Consider the following 21,490-nt stretch of genomic DNA (forward strand, 5'->3'; position numbering starts at 1 on the left):
AAAGTAAAACTGCAAAAAATGTGGCAAAGAAATGAACTTTATGTCCTGAACACAAAGTGTTATGTTTGGGGCAAATCCAACACATCACTGAGTACCACTCTTCATATTTTCAAGCATGGTGTTGGCTGCATCATGAGTATGCTTGTAAACAGCAAGGACTAGGTAATTTTTTTAAAAGAAACAGAATAGCGCATAGAGCTAAGCGCAGGGAGAATCTTAGAAGAAAACCTGGTTCAGTCTGCTTTCCAACAGACAGAGATATTAGATATTTCTGTATTTCTTACTCAATAAATTAGCAAACATTAAAAAAAAAAAAAAAAACATGTTTTCACTTTGTCATTATGGGGTATTGTGTGTAATTGGGTGAAGAAAAAATATAGAATACATTTTGAATTCAGGCTGTAACGCAACAAAATGTGGAATAACTCAAGCGGTATGAATACTTTCTGAAAGAGAAAGATGATACCTAGTCAGTCGCACAACTGAATGCATTCAACCCGAAATGTGTCTTCTGCATTTAACCCAACCCCTCTGAATCAGAGAGGTGCGAGGGGCTGCTTTAATGTTGCTATTTGGGACACATCCATAGACTGTCTGGTTGTAGTTATCTAATAGCTGGAGAGAGAAAAAATAATCTTCGCTGGCTGCTACATAGGGCCAATCATATGATATTATGCGAAAACACACTTCTGGTTAATGTGCTTTGAAATGGCTGTTCCTTTTCTTATGCTATGGTGTAGTGTAAGGTAACTTATCCAGAGCTGTCTTAGGACGAAAGGTTTCTGTTTTTTAAACATCTGGATGGCGCTGCTGGGTTTTCACCAGCTGAAATGAGCTGTAAAATAGTTTGTGGCATAGTTTGTCGGCTTATATTCCATTCGGGAGGTGTTATGCAAATGATATGTAAATAGGGCCCTCATCAGTTAAAATCGTGTTGATTTACGGTTGGGCTTGGTTCAGTGTGGCTTTGTGATAAGTAGTCCGTCTCTGGTGTGAAAGAAAGCTAACAGGTGTTGGTATTTACTAGGGTTAGTGATCTGGCTTGCACAGTAGTAAATATGAAGCTACTGCCTTTTTGGAGCAGAGGGACGTGACACACCTACTAGCAGCCCTCAATAGAGCGGCTGATAAAGTGACGTCTTTCACTTGACAAGACGCATCACATTCCTACACTTTATTTAGGTGTTTCTGTCATTTTGTTAAAAACATTTTTTTAAAGTTGTACTATTTTGATATTGAATCCTGCATTGTTGGGGAGGGCCTTGCAAGTTATTAAGTTAAGCATTTCAGCATTTCATTGTACTTGTGCATGTGACAAATAAACCAACTTGAAAATTGAAGTGTCAGGTCTCAGCTTCGTTTCGTAAGAGCTCACGAGGCAGACGGTGTTCGTGTCACTCTATGGAACGCCGAACCTTGAGGAGGAGATTCGAGGACTTGAACCAATGCTGAATTCCAAAACCTTGTTTGTCATGTTTTCTTTTCGCCTCTTCTCCTTCTGCCTCTCACACAGTAAACCTCCAGTTCCTGTTAAAAACCACACGGCTCATTACATTCTCCCCTGACCAGCTGATGAACTCAATTCCCTTGTTGCCTACTTTTTAATTATTTCTCACATCTGTGTCCCATCTACCTTCTTTACTCCCCTCCTATGAGCACAAGACGTTGAAAAGATGTCTTTGGGCATATTTTGCTCACTGGGCCTAGATAGCATAGAACTGGACCAGGCCACTAGGGGATATGGGGTTAGAATTCTAGCAGTACAAAATCCTAAAGGTTGAGGGTTGTGTTTATCCTTTAACCTCAGCAAGAGGAAATCCACCTTATTTATACTTGACCCTCTTAGCACGCTTGTGGACAACTCTGTTAGAGCTGTTGTTGTTCATCTGATTAGTTGGTGGGGGGGGGGGGGGGGGTTTACAATGGAATTCAAAATGCATATTAATAATGTTGTCATGGCAACCCTGGATCAGATCAAATAACTGAATAAAGGATTCCTCCCAATTTATGATATGAATAATACATGTGAAACGCCATGACCGGTGTGTGTGTGTGTGTGTGTGTGTGTGTGTGTGTGTGTGTGTGTGTGTGTGTGTGTGTGTGTGTGTGTGTGTGTGTGTGTGTGTGTGTGTGTGTGTGTGTGTGTGTGTGTGTGTGTGTGTGTGTGTGTGTGTGTGTGTGTGTGGCCACGGCCACGTGCATGACCCCATTTCAAATATTAAACCTCATCTCTCTGAAAGCAGAACACGTACCAAAAAAACGCCCCTACCTGCCCGGACACCTCTCTAATACACTAATACAGGACGGGAGGTTATGAAAAATATATCCCCCTGTTAAATATAAATCGCCTGAGTAGCACTAAAATACACCCCACCTAGCCGCTCACTGGAGCACCCTCACCACTGCTCTCCACACCCACAAGTTGCCAGCGTAACATGGCACTCCAACACCCCCCCAGAAGTATGTCCTCACTGCCAGAGTGAATTTGGCTAGCTGCAGAGGGAGGACAGAGGCCTTAAATACACACACGCTCTCTCCTCTCTCTCGCACTCACACACATTAAACTAGATGGACTTTATTAGGTTGGATGAGAAGCCATTAGCTCAGCGAGAAGCCATGAGGGTGTGTGTTTGTGTCAGCGAGCCGTATATAACACCACCCCTGTCTGTCTGGCTACTGGAGGCGTCTCCTTCCGCCCTGTTAGCGCCTTGCCTGCCTGGCTCTCCTTTTAGCTCCGGGTAGAGGCCTGTAGGCACAGATTTAGGATCAGCTTACTCTTCCCGTAGTCTTATCCTTAACCATTAGTGGTGAACAGGCTAAACTGACCGTAGATCATTTTCTAGAGCAAGGGTTCCCAAAGTTTTTCACTCGGGGGGCCCCCCTTCCAGCATCGGGGAACAGCCTGCGCACGTGCCACGTCTATTTCCATGGGCACAAGCACAGATCATGACACAAACTGTTCACACCCCTCTTGTGGGTGGAGAGAAATGTGCAGGTTTAAAGCGTATTTCCTGCAATTCTCCACATTTTGTCATGGGATGCAAAGGAAATGTTGCAGATTTTAAGCAAATTTTCTCGCAATTCTATCGATTTTGCCACGTCTAATATGTGTTCATGTGATATTTGAGTGACAAGAAAATGACAACATCTATGGGCAAAAAAAAACCATTAGCAAACATGGGCTAGTTGATCTGGACATTTCAGACAAGTTCTAAATAGCTCTCTAAGGTATGTAACGGCTCACATGACAAGAAGAAAACTGAGGATGCACTACTGTTCTAGAGGACATGTCTTCTCTATGGGAAACCTGTTGTGGTGTAAACCTTGCGCGTTGGTGAGTGTCGAGCTGACCTATGACCTTTTTGTCTTCTCTCGGCAGGTGTTCACCACGTACTCCAACGAGGACTACGACCGGCGTAATGATGACGTGGATCCCATGGCGGCGTCGGCTGAGTACGAGCTGGAGAAGAGGGTGGAGAGACTGGACCTCTTCCCTGTGGAATTGGAGAAAGGTAGAAACGTGGTGGAATCTTCTAGAGCATTACAGAACCCTACTGAACCTCACAGTATATTGTTAGTCCTGCATGGCTCAGTCGGTAGAGCATGGCGCTTGCAACACCAAGGGCCGTGGGTTTGATTCCCGAAGGCCCAAACATAGGTAAAATGTATGCACACGACTGTCGCTTTGGAGTTCAATAGCATAAACCAGTACAACAGAAAGACATAAACAGAGAGAATTAATTGTAAACATTTAACTGTAACTATTAAAGCTACAACTAGTAGCTAAACATTTTCAGTGAAGTCTGTAGTTTCCATTAAAAAAAGTAAAAAAATATTACCTTCAGTTAATTAAGAACAAATTCTTATTTACAATGACGGCCTACCCCGGACGACGCTGGGCCAATTGTGCGCCGCCCTATGGGACTCACAATCACGGCCGGATGTGACACAGCCTGGATTCGAACCAGGGACCGTAGTGACGACTCTTGCACTGAGATGCAGTGCCTTAGACCGTTGTGCCACTCGGGTGCTCGAATTGCTTCAACTAGCTAGTTGAAATATTTAAGTAACCTTTACCTTTTCCCTCACAAATCTGCTAGCCACATATATTTGCATGACGAGCGAACACCTTAGTGGTCACTAATGAATCCAGAGTCGCCCGTTATCTCCTTACTGGATTTATATTACACTAGATTAGCAGTGGCTAATTGGGTTCTAATACGGATAATGCCTGTGTATTCAAAGTGGCGTAGTAGCTTTAGCTAGCTACTGTATCTTTCAGTTAAGGTCCCCCATTTTATTAAATTTATTTCCTTACATTGGGAAGGGAGAATATGAGGTTAGAGTTCAGGTGGGCCTTCTCGCTTCAGCGAACAAAGGAAAGGAGGGGAGCTTAACAACCATGACAAAAATCATGAATGGCTTACCAAGAAAAACTTCCAAAAGGAGGACTCAACAAAAAAAGAGCAGAGTGATGTATTTTTGCTGACTTTAATCCATTGTACAGGATGTGAACAGGTCAATGACGTTTCGACATCTTCCTCAGTGACCACTGCACTTAGCGCCTATTTCTAGCCTAGTGGCCCATTGAGACACAACGATGGATTAAAGGGAGCAAAATAAATCAATCTCTGCTCTTTTTTTGTTGAGTGTTCCAACGTACCTTGAATTAGTCCTTATGGAAGTTTGTCTTGGGAAGACACTCATCTTTATGAGGTTATTTCCCCATTTCCTATCTCCTATCCCCTCTTCTCCACAGATGGGGACGGTCTGGGGATCAGCATCATCGGCATGGGTGCCGGGGCGGACATGGGTCTGGAGAAACTGGGCATCTTCGTCAAGACGGTCACTGACGGAGGAGCTGCACACCGAGATGAGAGGTTCTGAACAATCTGTGTTTCAGCAGTGTATCCCAAAATGATTTTTTTCCCCCGCTTGCTCCTCATCCTCTTTTCCTGTTGTTCACTATCACTCTCTCCCTCCCTCCCCTGCAGGATCCAGGTGAATGACCTGATCGTGGAGGTGGATGGGACCAGTCTGGTGGGCGTGACCCAGGCCTTTGCTGCCTCCGTCCTCAGGAACACCACCGGCACTGTCAAGTAAGAACCCTCACTCAATAGCTGTCAGTAAACACTTCTGTTTCAACATCAAGCTATTGGTACAGTATCTATAGTGTATTTACTGCACTCTGGTCAAATATGGTTCAACAGTACCCTGACAAAATCTGTTATGAGAAACTAAGCATGGGATTGGAGAGAAGGGGTCTAGATACAGAACTGTATAAAGACTGGTGATGGGGAACCAAACACACTATTGCTCCCAAGTACCATAACTCTACCTCCCTTCAGACTGGATCACAATTGGAATCCCTCTCTCCCCATTCCCACCTCTAATCCCCTCATCCCTCCGCTCTCATCCCTCTCTCCTGCATTATTAACTGCCTGTGGGGGTCCTTGTGTTAATTGGCGGGGCAGTTTGACTGTAGTGTAGCTAGGCGAGCAGAGACGTCTCTCCATATCTTCACATCACAGCCACCCAGAGATTGGACAGCCTGATTTGAATACATGAGCCTGGATCCCAGGGAGATAGCGGAGAGGCCGGTGTCGGTGAGGGAGCGGCGAAGCTATTTATAAAACAGCCTGGTCCAACCTGACTCTCGGACCAAGCTCAGGCTGCTGTCTAACACTACGGACTGTAATCAAAGGAGGGAGGGAGGAAGAGAGGGAGGGATGCCCCAGAAATGTTATCGCCTGCCCAATCGGACTCTTGTCTCCCCTTGTGGAAGCACCTTTGTTCAAAGTGAATTTGCCACCTATTGTTCAGTTTTGTACCCCCTGTTTAATCAAAATCCAGAAAATGGATTTGTCTGTAGACAAAATTCTCTGGAGAATGCTGGTGTATGACCTCATCCAAGGTAGGATGGGTTTGTACAGATGGTGGCAGGGGGATACTTGCAGATTCACACGTACAAACGGTTCCAGACAAGGCCTGGTTGTTTTCCACTTCCACTTCTCATGTCCTACATCCTGGATGGAGCGTGTCTCTGAGCTTGTGAATATTCATTGATTAACACATCCGTCGATCCCCCTCACAGGCTGCTGACTGGTTGCACGGACAGGTGGTCCAAAATTAGAAGCGCCGTCTCTCTGGTAAATATGCTTCAGCATAGTCGCGGAACATAGATGGCGTGGTTTGTTTTGAAAACGCTGGAGAGGTTAGGTGTCATATTTGCTTGACATCTTTTTCCGTGCACAGCTTGGCTTTTCCACATAGTGGTTAGATTCCTAGTCACCGTTTCTTCCTTCCTTTTGACCACCACGGAGTTATTTCTCCTCAGGCAAGAAAGGGGCACCCTAGTGGGTTCTTAACCCTCACACACTCATCACGAAACCCCCGCCCACACTGAATGCCACAGTGATGCCGGGCAGTCATGTTGAATTATATAGCTACCTCTCTCTGGGGTCTCATTGCGCATGTGTGGTAGTCTAGTCTCAGGCAGGGATATAGATTGGTGACCAGAGGTTTGTTAGTTCAAATCTCACTTCAGGGATTTTTATGATGTAATGATCAATGCCATTTCTTTTCTTCTGCAGTGAACCATATTAGGTGTACAACAATATATCACGTTAGAATAGATTTAGAAATGATTGTTTTCGTCATATTGTCTAGTGCACCAACATGAAGGAAGATGATATGTTCTGTTGAAAGAATCCCTTTTAGTACAACGTGGTATTAGCTACAGCGACGTGGTTTCCTTTGTCTTACGTGTCACTGTGCATCTGGCTGCTTTGCACACATGCTTGGGTGTGAAAAATGATCCCCAGGCAACCGTCCAGTTGAGGTCTTTCCATTCCATTGGACAAACGTGTGACAGCCAGAACTGGTGTCGCGGTCTTAAGGGTCCCATCTGGAACAGGGTAACTCTGTAGGCGCTTCAGTCACTCGTTCTATAAAACATGCATGTCCTCTCATGCTTTGTTTATTTCATTGTTATTCTCTGTGATACATAGAAAAAGGCCGTGTCTAAAATGGCAATCTATTCCCTATATAGCGCTCTGGGCAAAAGTAGTGCACTAAATAGGGAATATGGTTCCATTTCAGACACAATCTTCTGATGGCGTGCTGCACTTATTCACTGAATTGTCTTTCTCCCTCAGCATAATCTTATCACATTTTCTACTCGTTACAATGTCAACTCATCCATCCATGTACAGTGAGTGTCATGTTCCTTCCAGGCACAAGCTGTAACTTTCACTCCCCATCAAATGTTGCTGCCCTGGCTTGCACTTGTTTGTCATCTGTGGGGGGCTATTTTCGTGGAAAATGTAACTGATGTGTTATTTAAAGTCTACAGTATGGTTCTTCTATGATTATAGCATATTTATCTACATTCTACTGTGTATCTTCTGACGTTGCAACCACTAGACCTAAACTTAACCACCCTACCCTAGGTTTACCTTACTACCCACTAAACCCTACTCTAGGTTTACCTTACTACCCACAAAACCCTACCCTAGGTTTACCTTACTACCCACTAAACCCTATCCTAGGTTTACCTTACTACCCACTAAACCCTACCCTAGGTTTACCTTACTACCCACTAAACCCTACCCTAGGTTTACCTTACTACCCACTAAACCCTATCCTAGGTTTCCCATTGGCTACTCCTTGACAGACATGCCTTCCCACTCACCCCGTTGGTCGTTGTTGCCCATGCAGGTTCATGATTGGCCGAGAGAAGCCAGGTGAGCAGAGCGAGGTGGCCCAGCTGATCCAGCAGACCCTGGAGCAGGAGCGCTGGCAGAAAGAGATGATGGAGCAGCGTTACAGCCAGTACATGGAGGAGGACGAGGAGGTGAGGGGCTCACAATTGCTGTGTCCCAAATGGCATCCGATTCCCTCTATGGTGCACTACTTCTGACCAGTTCCCATAGGGCCCTGGTCACACACACACACACACACACACACACAATGAAAAAGATTGCTTCAGCCCATCCACAACATCTTCACTCGTTCCGTCAGTCAATAATATGACAAAACAAGATGGCGCTAATGAAGCGTTTGACACTTTCTCCCCAAACCCTTACAGATGTTCCATCAGCCTCCCTTCACAATGGAATAATACAACTAGAAATTCTAGAAAGAACACTCCTTGTTCACCTCCCCCTTCACTGATCTAACAGGACTGGATAGGTGTAAGCAATGTGAACGAACCTAGGTGCACACAGTGCTTTATACCTGCCCAGTCATCTCAGATCTTTGAAAAGTGGCTGAATAAGGACAGAGGCGGTAGGGGAAAGCGTTGTGGCATGAAGCCCAGCAATTTTCTCAGCTCCTTGTCCCCCCTCAGTCTCTTCCATGGAGAGGAAATGCTTGAATAATTGAATCCGTCTCCTTGTTAAGTTCAATAGATGTCTGGGTTTGGGTGTGAAAGACCGACAAGTACGGACCAGATGCCACGACCCAGGTCTGGTATTCCATCACACTGTGTCTCCCCATCAGAACATGCCCCCCTCCCAACAGATCTGAGCCTGCATCAATGTCATTTCCTGCTAAAGATGCCTTACCAGTTAACATACACGTCCTTTCTAATATGTTTAAAAATGAATAGTAGTTGTTATTTGGTCTTGTTTTCATGGGTAGGCATCGTTTGATGGCATTGTCCTGTGTGACTCCGGCTAATCCCTCAGTCTCCGTGCTTTGTTAGTTTCTCCCCCAACTCCGGTTGGCTATGCAACGTTCAAACAGTGTAAACATTTTCAGCACGTTTGGAGAGTTGACACATCAGACAGTGTTGTTGTGACAGGCGCGTTCAGGGCTTTGATGCTTGGTCCAACTGGGAGGGTTCAGACGGGCAGACAGACCAGGGTTGATAGGCGGGGGGGCTGTGGGTGTGTGTGGCATTCCCTCAGAGAGAGTGACTCATTGGTGTGACAAGGTTAGGAAACCTTTGTTGGGGCTTGTCCCAGGCGGCTGTTGTTTAAGGAATATTTGGAATGGCTGTGTGTCGGTCTTTGTGTTGTGTGTGCGTGAGGTGGGAGGTGTTAGGAGTGAGTGTGTTGGAGTTCAGTGTGTGTGTGTGAAGGTGGACTTTCAAGCAGAGGTGTGTGTGTGTGTGTGTGTGTGTGTGTGTGTGTGTGTGTGTGTGTGTGTGTGTGTGTGTGTGTGTGTGTGTGTGTGTGTGTGTGTGTGTGTGTGTGTGTGTGTGTGTGTGTTATTGACCTCACCAGGTCCGTATAGACGGTACAGTATAGTGGGATTTATTGCATCAATCAACAGAACGATTATAGACAAATTTGTATGTAAACTATTTCTCAGCAAAGATTCCCGTCACTGCAGCTACGGAGTCCCCTGACAAGCTTTGCCTTTTGACAGGCTTCCCTGGTAAACATAAAATGGTGGTTGCCCAATTCAAGGGTGTCAATTCTGGCCCACTAGCATTCTACTCCTGGATGGCTTTTTCCTCTAAGCTCAACTTTACCATCTAGTGGCCATTTTAGGGTAGAGGGAAAACATTGATGAGAAATAGAAATGGAGGCCTATCCTGCGAGGAACCCCAAAAAACGTTGGTTTCCCATTGGTGAAACCATGTATTTACTTCAAATGGTAGTTACATAGGCAGGTATGGTGACTGTGTGACATTGTTGGTTCACAACAAGACCGAAACATGACAGGAATTTGTCTATATGCACTCCCTGAATATATTGTGAATATACTCTGAATCTTCTGAATGTCCTCCAGACAGGTGAGTATGCCACGGACGAGGAGGAGGAGATGAGCCCCATGTTCCCCAACGCCATAGAGGTGTTTGACCTGGCGGAGAATGAGGACATGCTCTCCCCCATGGAGATGGACCCTGAGAAAATGGCACACAAGTTCAAAGAGGTGAGCAGGGAGGCTTGACGCCAAAGGCAAATGTTCGTCTCGAAATGGAGAAAAAGTTATATTCAATTCAACTTCTTGTTGAGAGAGCGTATGAGATGAGACATTGTGCTGGAGTGAACCATGGAGTTAAAAAAAAATTTACCTCTCTCTCCCTCTATAGCTACAGATAAAACATGCAGTCACTCAGGCTGAGATTCAACAGCTGAAGAGAAAGGTTAGACCTGCTCCAAAATCAATTCTCCAACAAACATAGGACTGGTTTCACAGGCCCACGTTAACCCTTGACTAAAACACACAGTCCAGGAGTAAACTAGAAGTATACAGGAGTAAACTTGACACTTTCTTCCCTTATGTAGCTGGCGCATTCAGAGCAGGACAAGCTGCGCTGGCGCATGGAGCGTGCCCAGCTGGAGCAGAGCGTTCGGGAGAACAAGGAGCGCATGGAGAAGCTGGAGGGCTACTGGATGGAGGCCCAGAGTCTGTGTCAGGCGGTGGACGAACACCTGAAGGAGACACAGGCCCAGTACCAGACCCTGGAGCGCAAGTACAGCAAGGCCAAGCGCCTCATCAAGGAATACCAGCAGAAGTAAGGCTGATAAATAAGGGGGATTCTGGGGGTTTGTAGGAGGGAGAGGAATGGAGGATTCTGGGGTTTGTAGGAGGTAGTGCTGAGCAATTAACCGAAATTGCAGGTTTTTTGTTATTAAAACGACCTACATCGGTTCAATTACTTAAATTCCTTTGGTTGAAGGATCTACAATCATGCCTGACGAGGCCAATGAAATCTGTATCTCGCTGGAAGCCCCGCCTTCCACAGGTGATAAACGTGAGGCTCAGATTAATTCCTTCAATTTAATTCCACTCTTCACTGAGCCCAGGAACGGGCGGCCAGTCTGAGACAACGAGTACTGAAAAGGAACAAGTCCTTTATCTTGGCACCAAAGCTCAAACGCTTGTCCCTTTACGTAACCAGGAATACCAGCTGTACCAGCAGTCCCGGATCTTCGACATAGGAATCACTCGGATTGGAGACGGGAGTATATTTCCTCTCTCCAAACGAGCACTGAGGCCTCGGGAACAGTCGATGTGATGAGGCTGCAGAAGCGTGGGGGCAGCACAACAAATTGTAGCCTGTAACCTGACGTCACTGTTGGCATGATCCAGGGCGACACTGCGCCATTGGTTGGAGCAGACGGTGAGACTCCCGTGAAGTGACATCTGAAGGGGCGAGACACCACCTTGTAGACTTGGAGAGATTGGTTGTACTTCCATTTCCACCACTCTTGACAACCGTGTGTCTAAACATGAAGGAACGCTTTTCATCGAACTCGCATATGGGAGACAACACTTTTAACACCAGTGAACACTGGAACTCGGTTGAAAAAACTGTGTTTATGTGCCAAGGTTCACAGGCTCCGGTTATGTGTCAAGGTTAATTGGCCGTGACACTTGGAAGTACTGTTGTCACAACGAGCGTCTGTCAGTTTAGGCGGTAAGATGTGTTCTGGTAACCGACTGGCATCTAGCGCTGGACCGCACGCATAAAAAATAGACAGGGAAAACTTTATCCTACCGACCAGTCATAGGTCTGGCGACCAAAGCGCCTTGTAATCTAGCTGGGAATGGGATAGACGGCTCTGAAAAACAGAACCCTTCTGTTGTAACAGACGGGGGCGATTCGGAATTAAATCTAAATCCCAGGAATGAAAAGCGTTGAGCTGGAGACAGACAGCTCATATGAACCAGAGACTGCATGTGGGATAATAGTATGATCGCGTCAAACCCTGATCGTTCCCTTGACTCTGCTACCAACAACCCACTAATCGCCTAGAGAGCCCATAACCTGTATCACTAAACACCTCATAGGGACTAGTGAGCTACAGGCAGGAATCCACAATAATTCCCAGTAATGAGCCACCTATGGGGGAGGGGCGACCCAACTTGTCACTGTTACCCTGGGGAGATTGATATACCTCTTGATCCCCATGGAACGCAGGGTAACAGAGGGGGCAGCATTAAACACGCTTCCAACATGAGTTGTGCTTCCGTGAGACTGTATAGCCTACATGAAGCCCGGACCCTTTATGGGCAAAGGGGGCTCTGGCAATGGCTGACGTATCACCCCGTTTGACATGGCTTTCGCCTTGGCACTGTTTCCTTCATTCCCTCCAACTCCAGAGGGAAATGGGGATGAGGTTACTATAACGCCGGGGGAAAAGATATTAAGTTTCACTCGCAGGAAGTTAAGCATGCTAGCATGCTAGCCAACGTTAGGCAGGAGGTTTTTTTAGCATAAGCTAGGCTAGCTAGCCTCTTTGACCGCAGCATTTTCCATTTTAGAATAACCAAGCAACTTAACGCTACATATACTAAACAAAAGAGCTACCCCAGCAACTCCACTGTGGGGAGGCAGGAATAGCTAGTAATAGCTAGCTCACCTCTGCGACTGGGTAACCAAGGTGGGACCGGACTCTCCATCAACAAGTCTGGGAAGAGAGGCAAGCGGTGCTTGACCGAGGCAGACACAGGCGGTAGGGTGTAACGTACGCTAACCCCATTCCGTACAAATGTGCGCAACCGCGGCATTCAAACAAGGCTGCAAAGAAAACTAATGGGACTGTAGCGACTGTGTTGACATCAGAATTTGGGGTGTGAACTACATTTCTATTCAAGCGTTGATTGACATGGTAATGGGTCTATAGCATTGGAGAAAATTTTTAAAAACTGACCTCTCCGACTGTACGTTACATCGTGACGTGTCATGGCGTAACGTACAGCACGCATAAAGCAACTAATTCTGTCTTACATGCTGACCAGACCGGACACGTCGCGTGCGCGAGCGTTGCAAAATAAATGTATAAATCCATGTTATTCAATTATTGCTCGCTCGCGCCAATAAGTGTTTGCGTTGCCAAGGGCTAAAATAGAAGTCATTCCTATTTCTGACACAGATCGCGCTGCAAGTCCTGCCTCTCCCATCTCCTCATTGGTTTATAGAAGCAAGTACCCACGTGCCATCTCCTCATTGGTTATACCCACTTGGGTGATTGAAAGACAAACTGTTTTGCCGGTTGTCGTGGTAATACTATGAAAGTGTAAGTTCAAAGATGAAAAATGCCTGGAAGGAGGAGAGATGACTAGAAACAATTCGGTTGACCGAATCGATTCGGTTGTGTGGATTAATTGTCGGACTAGAGGACCTTGTGCATTTCAGGTAAAATAACAACTCAATGTTTATATCCCAGGACAAATTAGCTAGCAAGTGCAAGCTAACTAGCTAAATTGCCATACATGTTTAATGCTTTTCAACCTGTCCCCAAATTAATGTCATTGGTTCAGAGTTTGTTTTGATATTTTAACATACGTGTCGTGATCGCGTTGTGTAGGGGGACAAAATAAATGTATGCACGATAGCGCGCGCACGCAGCCGGTATGGGTTCCGTGTTACGGACAAGTGCCAGGTGTAGCACTTCTCTCACCGTTTAAAAACAAGAAAGGGACAGGGGGATACCTAGTCATTTTTTGCGTCAGCACTGAAAGCTATCATGACTCTCACTATCACGCAATAGGTTTCGCTTCTTCACCCGCCATTTTTAAGAAGACCCGACGGAGCTCATTGTCTTCTTGAATCATGCAGAGATCGGCATCATGAAGGTTTCGTCATTGATTTTGTTGGAAAGGGGAGAAATTGTGCTTTACCGTGGTATTGGTATTACAGTTGATCTGGAAGTATTACGTTTTTTGGGCGCTAAAATAAGGTCAATTGTACAGACCAGCGCGATGTACAAAAGTGAGTTAGCGAACCTGGCCACGCTCTCTCTTCGAGTAGAGCACACAGGAGCCAGGTTGGGTGCAGGCAACCACCGCATACCCGACACCCAGGCAGGCAAGACATTTTCTCCGACCACCCAATCCATCTCCGGCACCTCTGTCCCAGGTGTTGTGCCGAAAATCTCCCCCCCGCCGCATTCTTCATTGCCGCGCCCGCACTCCCTGTGCCGCCCCCGGCAAGATGCCGTCCTGGGCGGCTGCCCATGTCGCCCATACCTAAATCAGCTACTGAATTTTGTATTAGTCTATACATAAATCTCTTTGCCAAAATTCGTCATCTCTCCCATGTCTTATTCGACTAGTATTTTTGAAAGTGTAAGGATAATAATTCAGCCATAGTTGTTCTGAAATGTTTATTGCTTGCCAACGTCTTACTCCCTCTGTTTAATATAACACACATACATTAATGATTCATTTCGGTTGCCTATCCTGACGTGAAGTTTGTTCTATAGAAAGTATTTGACTGATGTGTGCCACAGAAAGTATTTGATTCTAGCCACAAAATTAAGGAAATTAGAAGGGGGGGATTATGGCGGGGGGGGGATTTTCGGCACACACCGGCATCCGGTTAAGGAAAGTCTATCGGTAATTCCAAGCTCCCCCCAATAATGCTTCACGTCTTTCCAGGGAGTTTGTACGCAGTATGTGGCAATGCGCACACGGACTGGTTTAAGCGAGGGCCGCCTGAGCGTTCTGCAAGCTGAGACAAACTACACATAGATCGTAGGTATCTTTCAGAGAAATACTATAACCACATGACTGGGGGCATGATCTCGACCACAACCCGGCTTAGCCATCTGGTCTCGTGCGTTTTCTTAGCCATTTTACTCATTGCACCAGCAAATTGAAGAATAATTGTTTGTGATTAGAAAACTAATGAGAACAAATAGTTTAGCACACAAGTTCCAGAGGATGAGCACGCTCTACCACTATGGGACAGTTTATTTGGCGCAACGTAAGGCAGTCTCGTTTTCAAATTGTTTGTTTTAGTAGCGTGAATCATTCCTGTTCACACTGAGCGGAATAATTGAAAGAATGATTCCTACCCTCACGCTTATCACCTATGGAAGGCAGGGCTTCCAGCGAGGCGCAGATTTCATTGGTTGGCCTTGTCAGGCGTGATTGTAGATCCTTCAACTGAAGTCACGAGAGTGCGACTCCCCCATTATATGTTGTACCGAAGTTGACTGGCGGAAACGGAACTAGTAAAATTATTTTTTGTCAGACAGCATACTTAGCCAGCTATTAGGCAGCTACAGCTACTAGGTTCGTCAGATAGTACAGTATGGGGAGCACCGAGATAACGTTGGATGGTTGTTTGGCTGGCTGGCTGCTATTGCCTGAGATGAGATGACTGAATGAAAAATAATAAAGTCATAAAATAAAACCCAAATAATATACACAACTGATATATTGAGTTATTTCATAGTAATTCTATTGATGTCTTCCCAATGTGGACCTGACAGAGACACTGGATTGTTTTCAATGTTTTGGCAATTTGTTCACTGTTTTTGGTTTTGAACCCCCCCACCCCCCATTTTTTTAAATCAAAAACCGTGAACAATTTTTGTATAATTGAACCGAAACCGAACCAACCTCAAAAAAGCACTAATGCTCAGCACTAGTAGGAGGATGAGAGGAATGGGGGTTTCTGGGTTTTGTAGGAGGAAAAGGAATGGGGGGTTCTGGGGTTTGTAGGAGGTAGAGGAATCGGATTCTCTGGTTTGTAGGAGGATGGATGTGCAGGATTCAGCCTAACCACGCTTTGTGTCTCAGGGAGATTGAGTATCTGAAGAAGGAGACGGCTCAGCGCAGAGCCCAAGAGGAGACAGAGGCCACTCATAAGGAAGAGGCAGACAACCTCCAGGACAAGGTGTTGTATATTTAGGTTCTACTGTATGTGGAAACATTTCATGAAATTCTCAATAATTATGTAAGACATTTTGCTTTGGTTAATCAAGATGCATAGCAAGAGGATGCTACTGAGTTATGATCATTCTGCCTGGACATTTTGTGTGTAATAAAAGCCCCTTCCATCACTCTCTGTCCTCTCCTCAGATCACAGACCTGGAGACCAAGGTGGATGCTCTGAAGACCTCTGATCCCTCCTAAACCTCTGGCAGAGAGAGGGAAAGGAGGAGCAATGCCTTCACACTTGGGCCATCCTTTTTCCAATCCACGTTGTCCCTGACGGATTGTAAGAACGACAAAGGAAGAAGAAAATAATGGAGAAAGGAAGACTTCAGGGGCAGCGGTTTGAAGGGGGGTGGGGGGGTTCAAAGACACCTGCGAGGGAAAATTGAATACTCTTTTTTTTTAAACTGATGTCTGTCATTTGCTTCGAGCCGCGTCAACAATCCCAATATGCTCCTTATTCAGTACCTGGAGTCCTTGTTGCATTGAACCACATTCAACTACCCAACTGATCAATCTGTGAAGGAGGTTGCTTGTCTTCTATGCTCTTCTTTTTGTCTAATCACTTGTAAAATAACTAACCAGGAAATACAGCCCCTACTGACTTAATGCTTCTAGTCTATTCTAGACTTAGTGGATGTGGGGAACAGAACTGGACAGAAGAAACTGTATTGATGACAGAGACTCTCCTCCGATACTGTTGAATATACTGCTTCTGCTGTATGGCATGATCTCTCTTGATTTCTACTAACTGGACAAAAGAAAATGGCCGCTTCCCCTTTTTTGCTAGACTGCTCCCCTTGTATGATGGAAAGACTCAGGTTGGGTTCAAGTTCATTTGTACAGTGATGATATGCTTGTTTTGTATATATTCTTTACATATATTTAAAATAGCTTAAAAAGCTTAAGCAATGTGGCTGGGGTGGGAGGGTGTTGAATGGAATCGACGTAAGCATCGAGAAGACTGGGTATACCGAAGATGGTCTAATTCCAAGTGGATATAGGACACGCAAAGTGGGTGCATTTTCCTTTTCTATTAGCAAAATGGTAAACAGGGTGTGAATATGTGTAAGGTTAACAGTTCAATTGTGTTACCCGTGGTTTTACTTGCGTATGTCTCACCTTGGGTTCTGATAACGTAGAGGGTCAGTATTATTTGACTTTGTGCTTCACTCTATATGAATTTCAGAATCCGGGGTTTTCCCGCCCCCAACCAGTAAGGTCTTACTCACGCTCTAACGTTTGCATCTGGAATCACTGCTAGATTAGCAAAGGGGGTTAAATCTAGCCCCCAGACGTTGCAGCCCTTCGAATTTGGGGACTAGATGTCAATCTTTGTGTAATGTTGGGGTAGCTAGAACCATTGGGAAATGTTGTTACCTAGCAGCTTTATGAAAGAGAGCGAGATCGACGGAGGCAGGGGGGGGGGGGGGGGGGGGGACGCTCCAGCATGCCTCAATAGTCTCAAGTGGCTTCCTATCTTGTCTCCTATTCTTCACTTCATCTGATCTGAAAAACACAGGGAAGGTAAAAGCAAAGCAGTGTATCTGATCTGAAAAACACAGGGAAGGTAAAAGCAAAGCAGTGTATCTGATCTGAAAAACACCGGGAAGGTAAAAGCAAAGCCGTGTGTCTGATCTGATTCCTACCTTCTCCTGTCACCTGTCCAGTGTATCTCAGGTCAGTGCAGATGAAGGAGACAGGAGGAGGCCACTGTGGACTACTGAGGTGCAGTAAAAGGTCTTTGTCTGTAGACGCGATGCTCTCACTTGATTCTCCAATAATACCAGTCAGCTGCCTTGCTCCCTCTTTGCTGCTCATGTTTGTCAACAGTGTCTTTTTATCTAAGACTAGGCATTTGGAACTTCCTGTCATCACTTACTTCACTGTCCCCTAGTAGCACAAACACGTCAGACTCATTTGCCCCCACTATGTATTCATTTTTTAATCTTAAAAATGGCCCTATTATTATTTTAATCTTGTATCATTTTAATGTCAAATTTGTATTATTTTAACTATGAAACCAGATGTATTTGACAGTGTTTTCATGGGCCCGATGTTATGTACTGCTCTGTTATGTTGCAGTACTGCTCTAAGCCAGGAGGTGTCACACTTTCAGTGAGTTTTGATTGAGAGAAGGCATACTAGGTCATCAGGTAGTGAAAAATTCCTGGTTTGCCATCTCTGGAATAAGCTGACACGTTTTATGACCATATTTTGCAGTATTAGGTAATATTGGAGTCGATGTGTGAACAACTTCCACATGCTGAGAAGTGGCATTGAACAGAACTTAAAAGGGACTTAAAGGCCCAGTGCAGTCAAAACATGATTTCCTGTATAAAAGTATATATTTCCATACTATGAGGTTGGAATAATACTGTAAAATGTTGAAAATTATGATAATTCCCTTTTAGTGTAAGAGCTGTTTGAAAAGACTGCCTGGGAATTTCTGCCTGTTTTGGTGGGATGGAGTTTAGGCCTGCCCTAATTAGCTAATAGAATTCCAAACAGCTAGTTTTCAGCTTTCCCCTGCCCACTCAGACCACTCCCAGGCAGTCCTAGAACAATTATTGCTTGAGAAATTGCTCTTTGCTAAGAAAGTATTTTTGTTTCTTTTAGATGATTTTAATTGAAAACAATCACAGTAAGGTACTTAGATGTTACCCAGAAATTAATTCATATTGAGATGAAATGGCGGAATTTGACCTTTTTTAAGCGAAAGGAAACACAATCCAAAAAAGGACTTTTCTGTGTTCGTCTTGTATGGCCTACTAACTCCATACAGTATGCTTGTATAGGATGCTGGTCGTAACATAGTGAGTGTGCCAGTATGGAACACACATGGTCCTACTTAGAGATAAGCAGTGCCTCTCTCATCGCAAGACCTTTTATATCCACTGTCCCCAATGGTATTATTGCTACTTTGCGCTTTCCTCTTGGCTATACGCAGTATATGTTTACTTTTTAAATCCATCTTCATAGTGAATACCTTTCCCTACAGTTGTGAATCAAAACTGTTGACCTCTACTAACCAAAAGAAAGAGAACTGCATAGAACACATTCAGATAGATACGCTGCTACTGGGTCTGTTAATGTATGAATCTCAAACGGACCTAACCAAACGGACTTGCCTGTAAAGTCTTCGTCACCAAATGGACTCCTTCTCTCACCTCTCAGATGGCGGGCAGACACTCTGGACAAGTATCATTTAACTACAAACTGGACTAAATGAAATATGTTCATCCATGAACATTCCATGGCTAGCTATGCTGTCAGTAAAGTTACAACAATGGGAAACGTGTCAGAAATGGGATAGTTGACCAATGAAATGGCTGGGTGAAAAAGGGATGTGGTTTACTGAAGCTGATCTTTGAATTTGACACAACATTTAGCATCTTTGTGATTCCAGTTCTGATAGTACCCCTCGAGGCAGAATTAGAATACAGTACATATGCTGGGCAATGCATGTTCATATCTGTACCTCAGAATAGGAAAGGGGAACCACATGTACCCATAAACCACGCCAATGAGGGCATGAATCAGGAGCTCTATATTGTGATCTCGACCAGATGAATCGTATGGTGTCTCATCTTTTCACATTCCATTGTACACTTTGTCATTACTTCAAGTGCATGAGATTCAAGATGCCAGATAAATGCTGTTGGAAACTCATTCTGGATCTCTGCTTCATACTAGAGACTCTTGCATTATTGACCATGGCCCATTAGTAAGTGTAATAGCATTGCCCTCCTCTGAGGTGGAAGGAAACTGGTTCCATTCCTTTTTGTATTATTATTTGTTCCATCCTTGCTTTGTGGTTTGCAAACACAATGAGTAAGAGGGGTAAAAAGTCCTAAAATTCATCATGTTTGTCTCACATCATTTACTGTCATTGTTAATAAATGCAGACGTGTTGAACAAGAGCTCAAGGGTCACGTTGGCTTGTTTTGTATGCACTGAAAGGGGTATCCTTTTCAGAAATGAGAGGTATAGTGATGTTAGTGTCTGTTTAAATTGTATGCGCTCAATTTGTTCACAAAAGTCAAGAGGTTTTTAAAGATTAGAGGCTATTTCCCTTTTGAATTATTTCCTCAAAGTGTCTTCTAGGAGCTTTAGGCTAATAGTTGGCCTAAAGGTGTAACAAGGAACATAGCCAACACATCCTTGAATTATTGCTCTTATCACAGCACCATGCCTATATCCTTGCCCCCCCCCCCCCCCATGTTGTTCCCAGTCCCCGCACTCCTCACGAACAAAACTACCTTGATGAGGTCATGCACAACATTAGGTTGTGTGACGTAATACCGTTATAAAGTCTGTTACTTTTCATCAGTCCTCATTAGTAATTAGTGTTCTTCCATGGAGCTGACAAGGACAAAAACTTCAAGTGGATCACTTATGGATGACAGTAAGACAGGCTTAGTCCTTGAAATACATGTAAATACATTGGAAATAAGATGTTATGCACTAAAATATTGCAATAGCGGTATGGTTACTGGCTTGTAGCCTTTGGATTGTTTTTACTTGGATAAGTGCTCTTCTCAAATTCCTGTTAAGTAGCTAAAACATTCAGGGGCAGGGACGAGCTCCCTCAGCCCAATGCAGAGCAGGATTCATTTACTGCATCATCTTGTGTCTAACAGTGAGACCGCTGATAAAAACACAAATCATTCATATTTAGCTATATATTCTCATCGTGGTGGCGCTAACAGTTTACGAACATAATTAAAATGTTTTAAGGACTTTTAGGCCTCTATAGCCTCAATCAGTAAGCTATTTAAGCAATAAGGCACAAGGGGGTGTGGTGTATGGCCAATATACCATGGCTACGGGCTGTTCTTTATGCACGACGCAACACGGAGTGGTAATAAATGTTTTGTCATACCTGTGGTATACGGTCTGATATACCACAGCTGTCAGCCAATCAGCATTCAGGGCTCGAACCATGCAGTTTATAACATTTTATAATCAGCAGTGGGCCTATTATGTCATTAGCCTATGAATACATTTTAAAAAGTTGTAATAATCATAACAACTGATATTGATAAGCATATTAGTCATATAATAGTCCTATATATCAAATCAAATCAAGTTTATTTTATATAGCCCTTCGTACATCAGCTAATATCTTGAAGTGCTGTACAGAAACCCAGCCTAAAACCCCAAACAGCAAGCAATGCAGGTGTAGAAGCACGGTGGCTAGGAAAAACTCCCTAGAAAGGCCAAAACCTAGGAAGAAACCTAGAGCGGAACCAGGCTATGAGGGGTGGCCAGTCCTCTTCTGGCTGTGCCGGGTGGAGATTATAACAGAACATGGCCAAGATGTTCAAATGTTCATAAATGACCAGCATGGTCAAATAATAATAATCACAGTAGTTATCGAGGGTGTAGCAAGTCAGCACCTCAGGAGTAAATATCAGTTGGCTTTTTTAAATTTTATTAGTGCTATTGCTAATAGGCTATCTATAGTGGGTGCATTATAGAATAGCACCTAGCCAATCAGGTACAGTAGGACTATATTTATGACATTATCATTATCACTTTATGACACCTGCAATTCCCGAATTCAGGGTGCAGTTTAAACGGGCCTGTACTGGTTGTACATGTTTTAGCAAATAGAAAAAATAAAAATGTTGCATTCTTCCCAAGTCGGATGGAAAGCAGTTGGATTTGAAAGAGCAACAGGAGAGAGATGGAAGAGGATACAGATTCAGTAGTCCAGCCAAAGACAGGCAGTGGAAAGACAACCTGGTCTCAGAGCCTTTTGTATTATTCTGTATGTAAAACCAAGACACTCCATTTAGTATTGTTAGGTTCGTTCCTTACGTCCTACCTTGTCAATCATTGGTTCATTGGTGAA

At 44.4% G+C, this 21,490-nt stretch overlaps 1 protein-coding gene across 1 annotated transcript in view; it reads left to right on the forward strand.

The window, feature by feature from the left end:
- Positions 1-19,553, forward strand: part of LOC139580153 (neurabin-2-like) — a 56,473-nt gene extending 36,920 nt beyond the window's left edge. Inside the window, exons 3-11 of the mRNA XM_071408698.1 lie at positions 3,380-3,512; positions 4,760-4,880; positions 4,995-5,099; positions 7,720-7,855; positions 9,742-9,885; positions 10,046-10,099; positions 10,242-10,471; positions 15,493-15,589; positions 15,775-19,553. Coding sequence (XP_071264799.1) covers positions 3,380-3,512; positions 4,760-4,880; positions 4,995-5,099; positions 7,720-7,855; positions 9,742-9,885; positions 10,046-10,099; positions 10,242-10,471; positions 15,493-15,589; positions 15,775-15,828 — 1,074 coding nt within the window. The 3' untranslated portion in view covers positions 15,829-19,553. The remainder of the gene's footprint in view (positions 1-3,379; positions 3,513-4,759; positions 4,881-4,994; positions 5,100-7,719; positions 7,856-9,741; positions 9,886-10,045; positions 10,100-10,241; positions 10,472-15,492; positions 15,590-15,774) is intronic.
- The last annotated feature ends 1,937 nt before the right edge of the window (positions 19,554-21,490 follow it).

This window comes from Salvelinus alpinus, chromosome 1 (assembly GCF_045679555.1).
Source record: "Salvelinus alpinus chromosome 1, SLU_Salpinus.1, whole genome shotgun sequence".
NCBI lineage: Eukaryota > Metazoa > Chordata > Actinopteri > Salmoniformes > Salmonidae > Salvelinus > Salvelinus alpinus.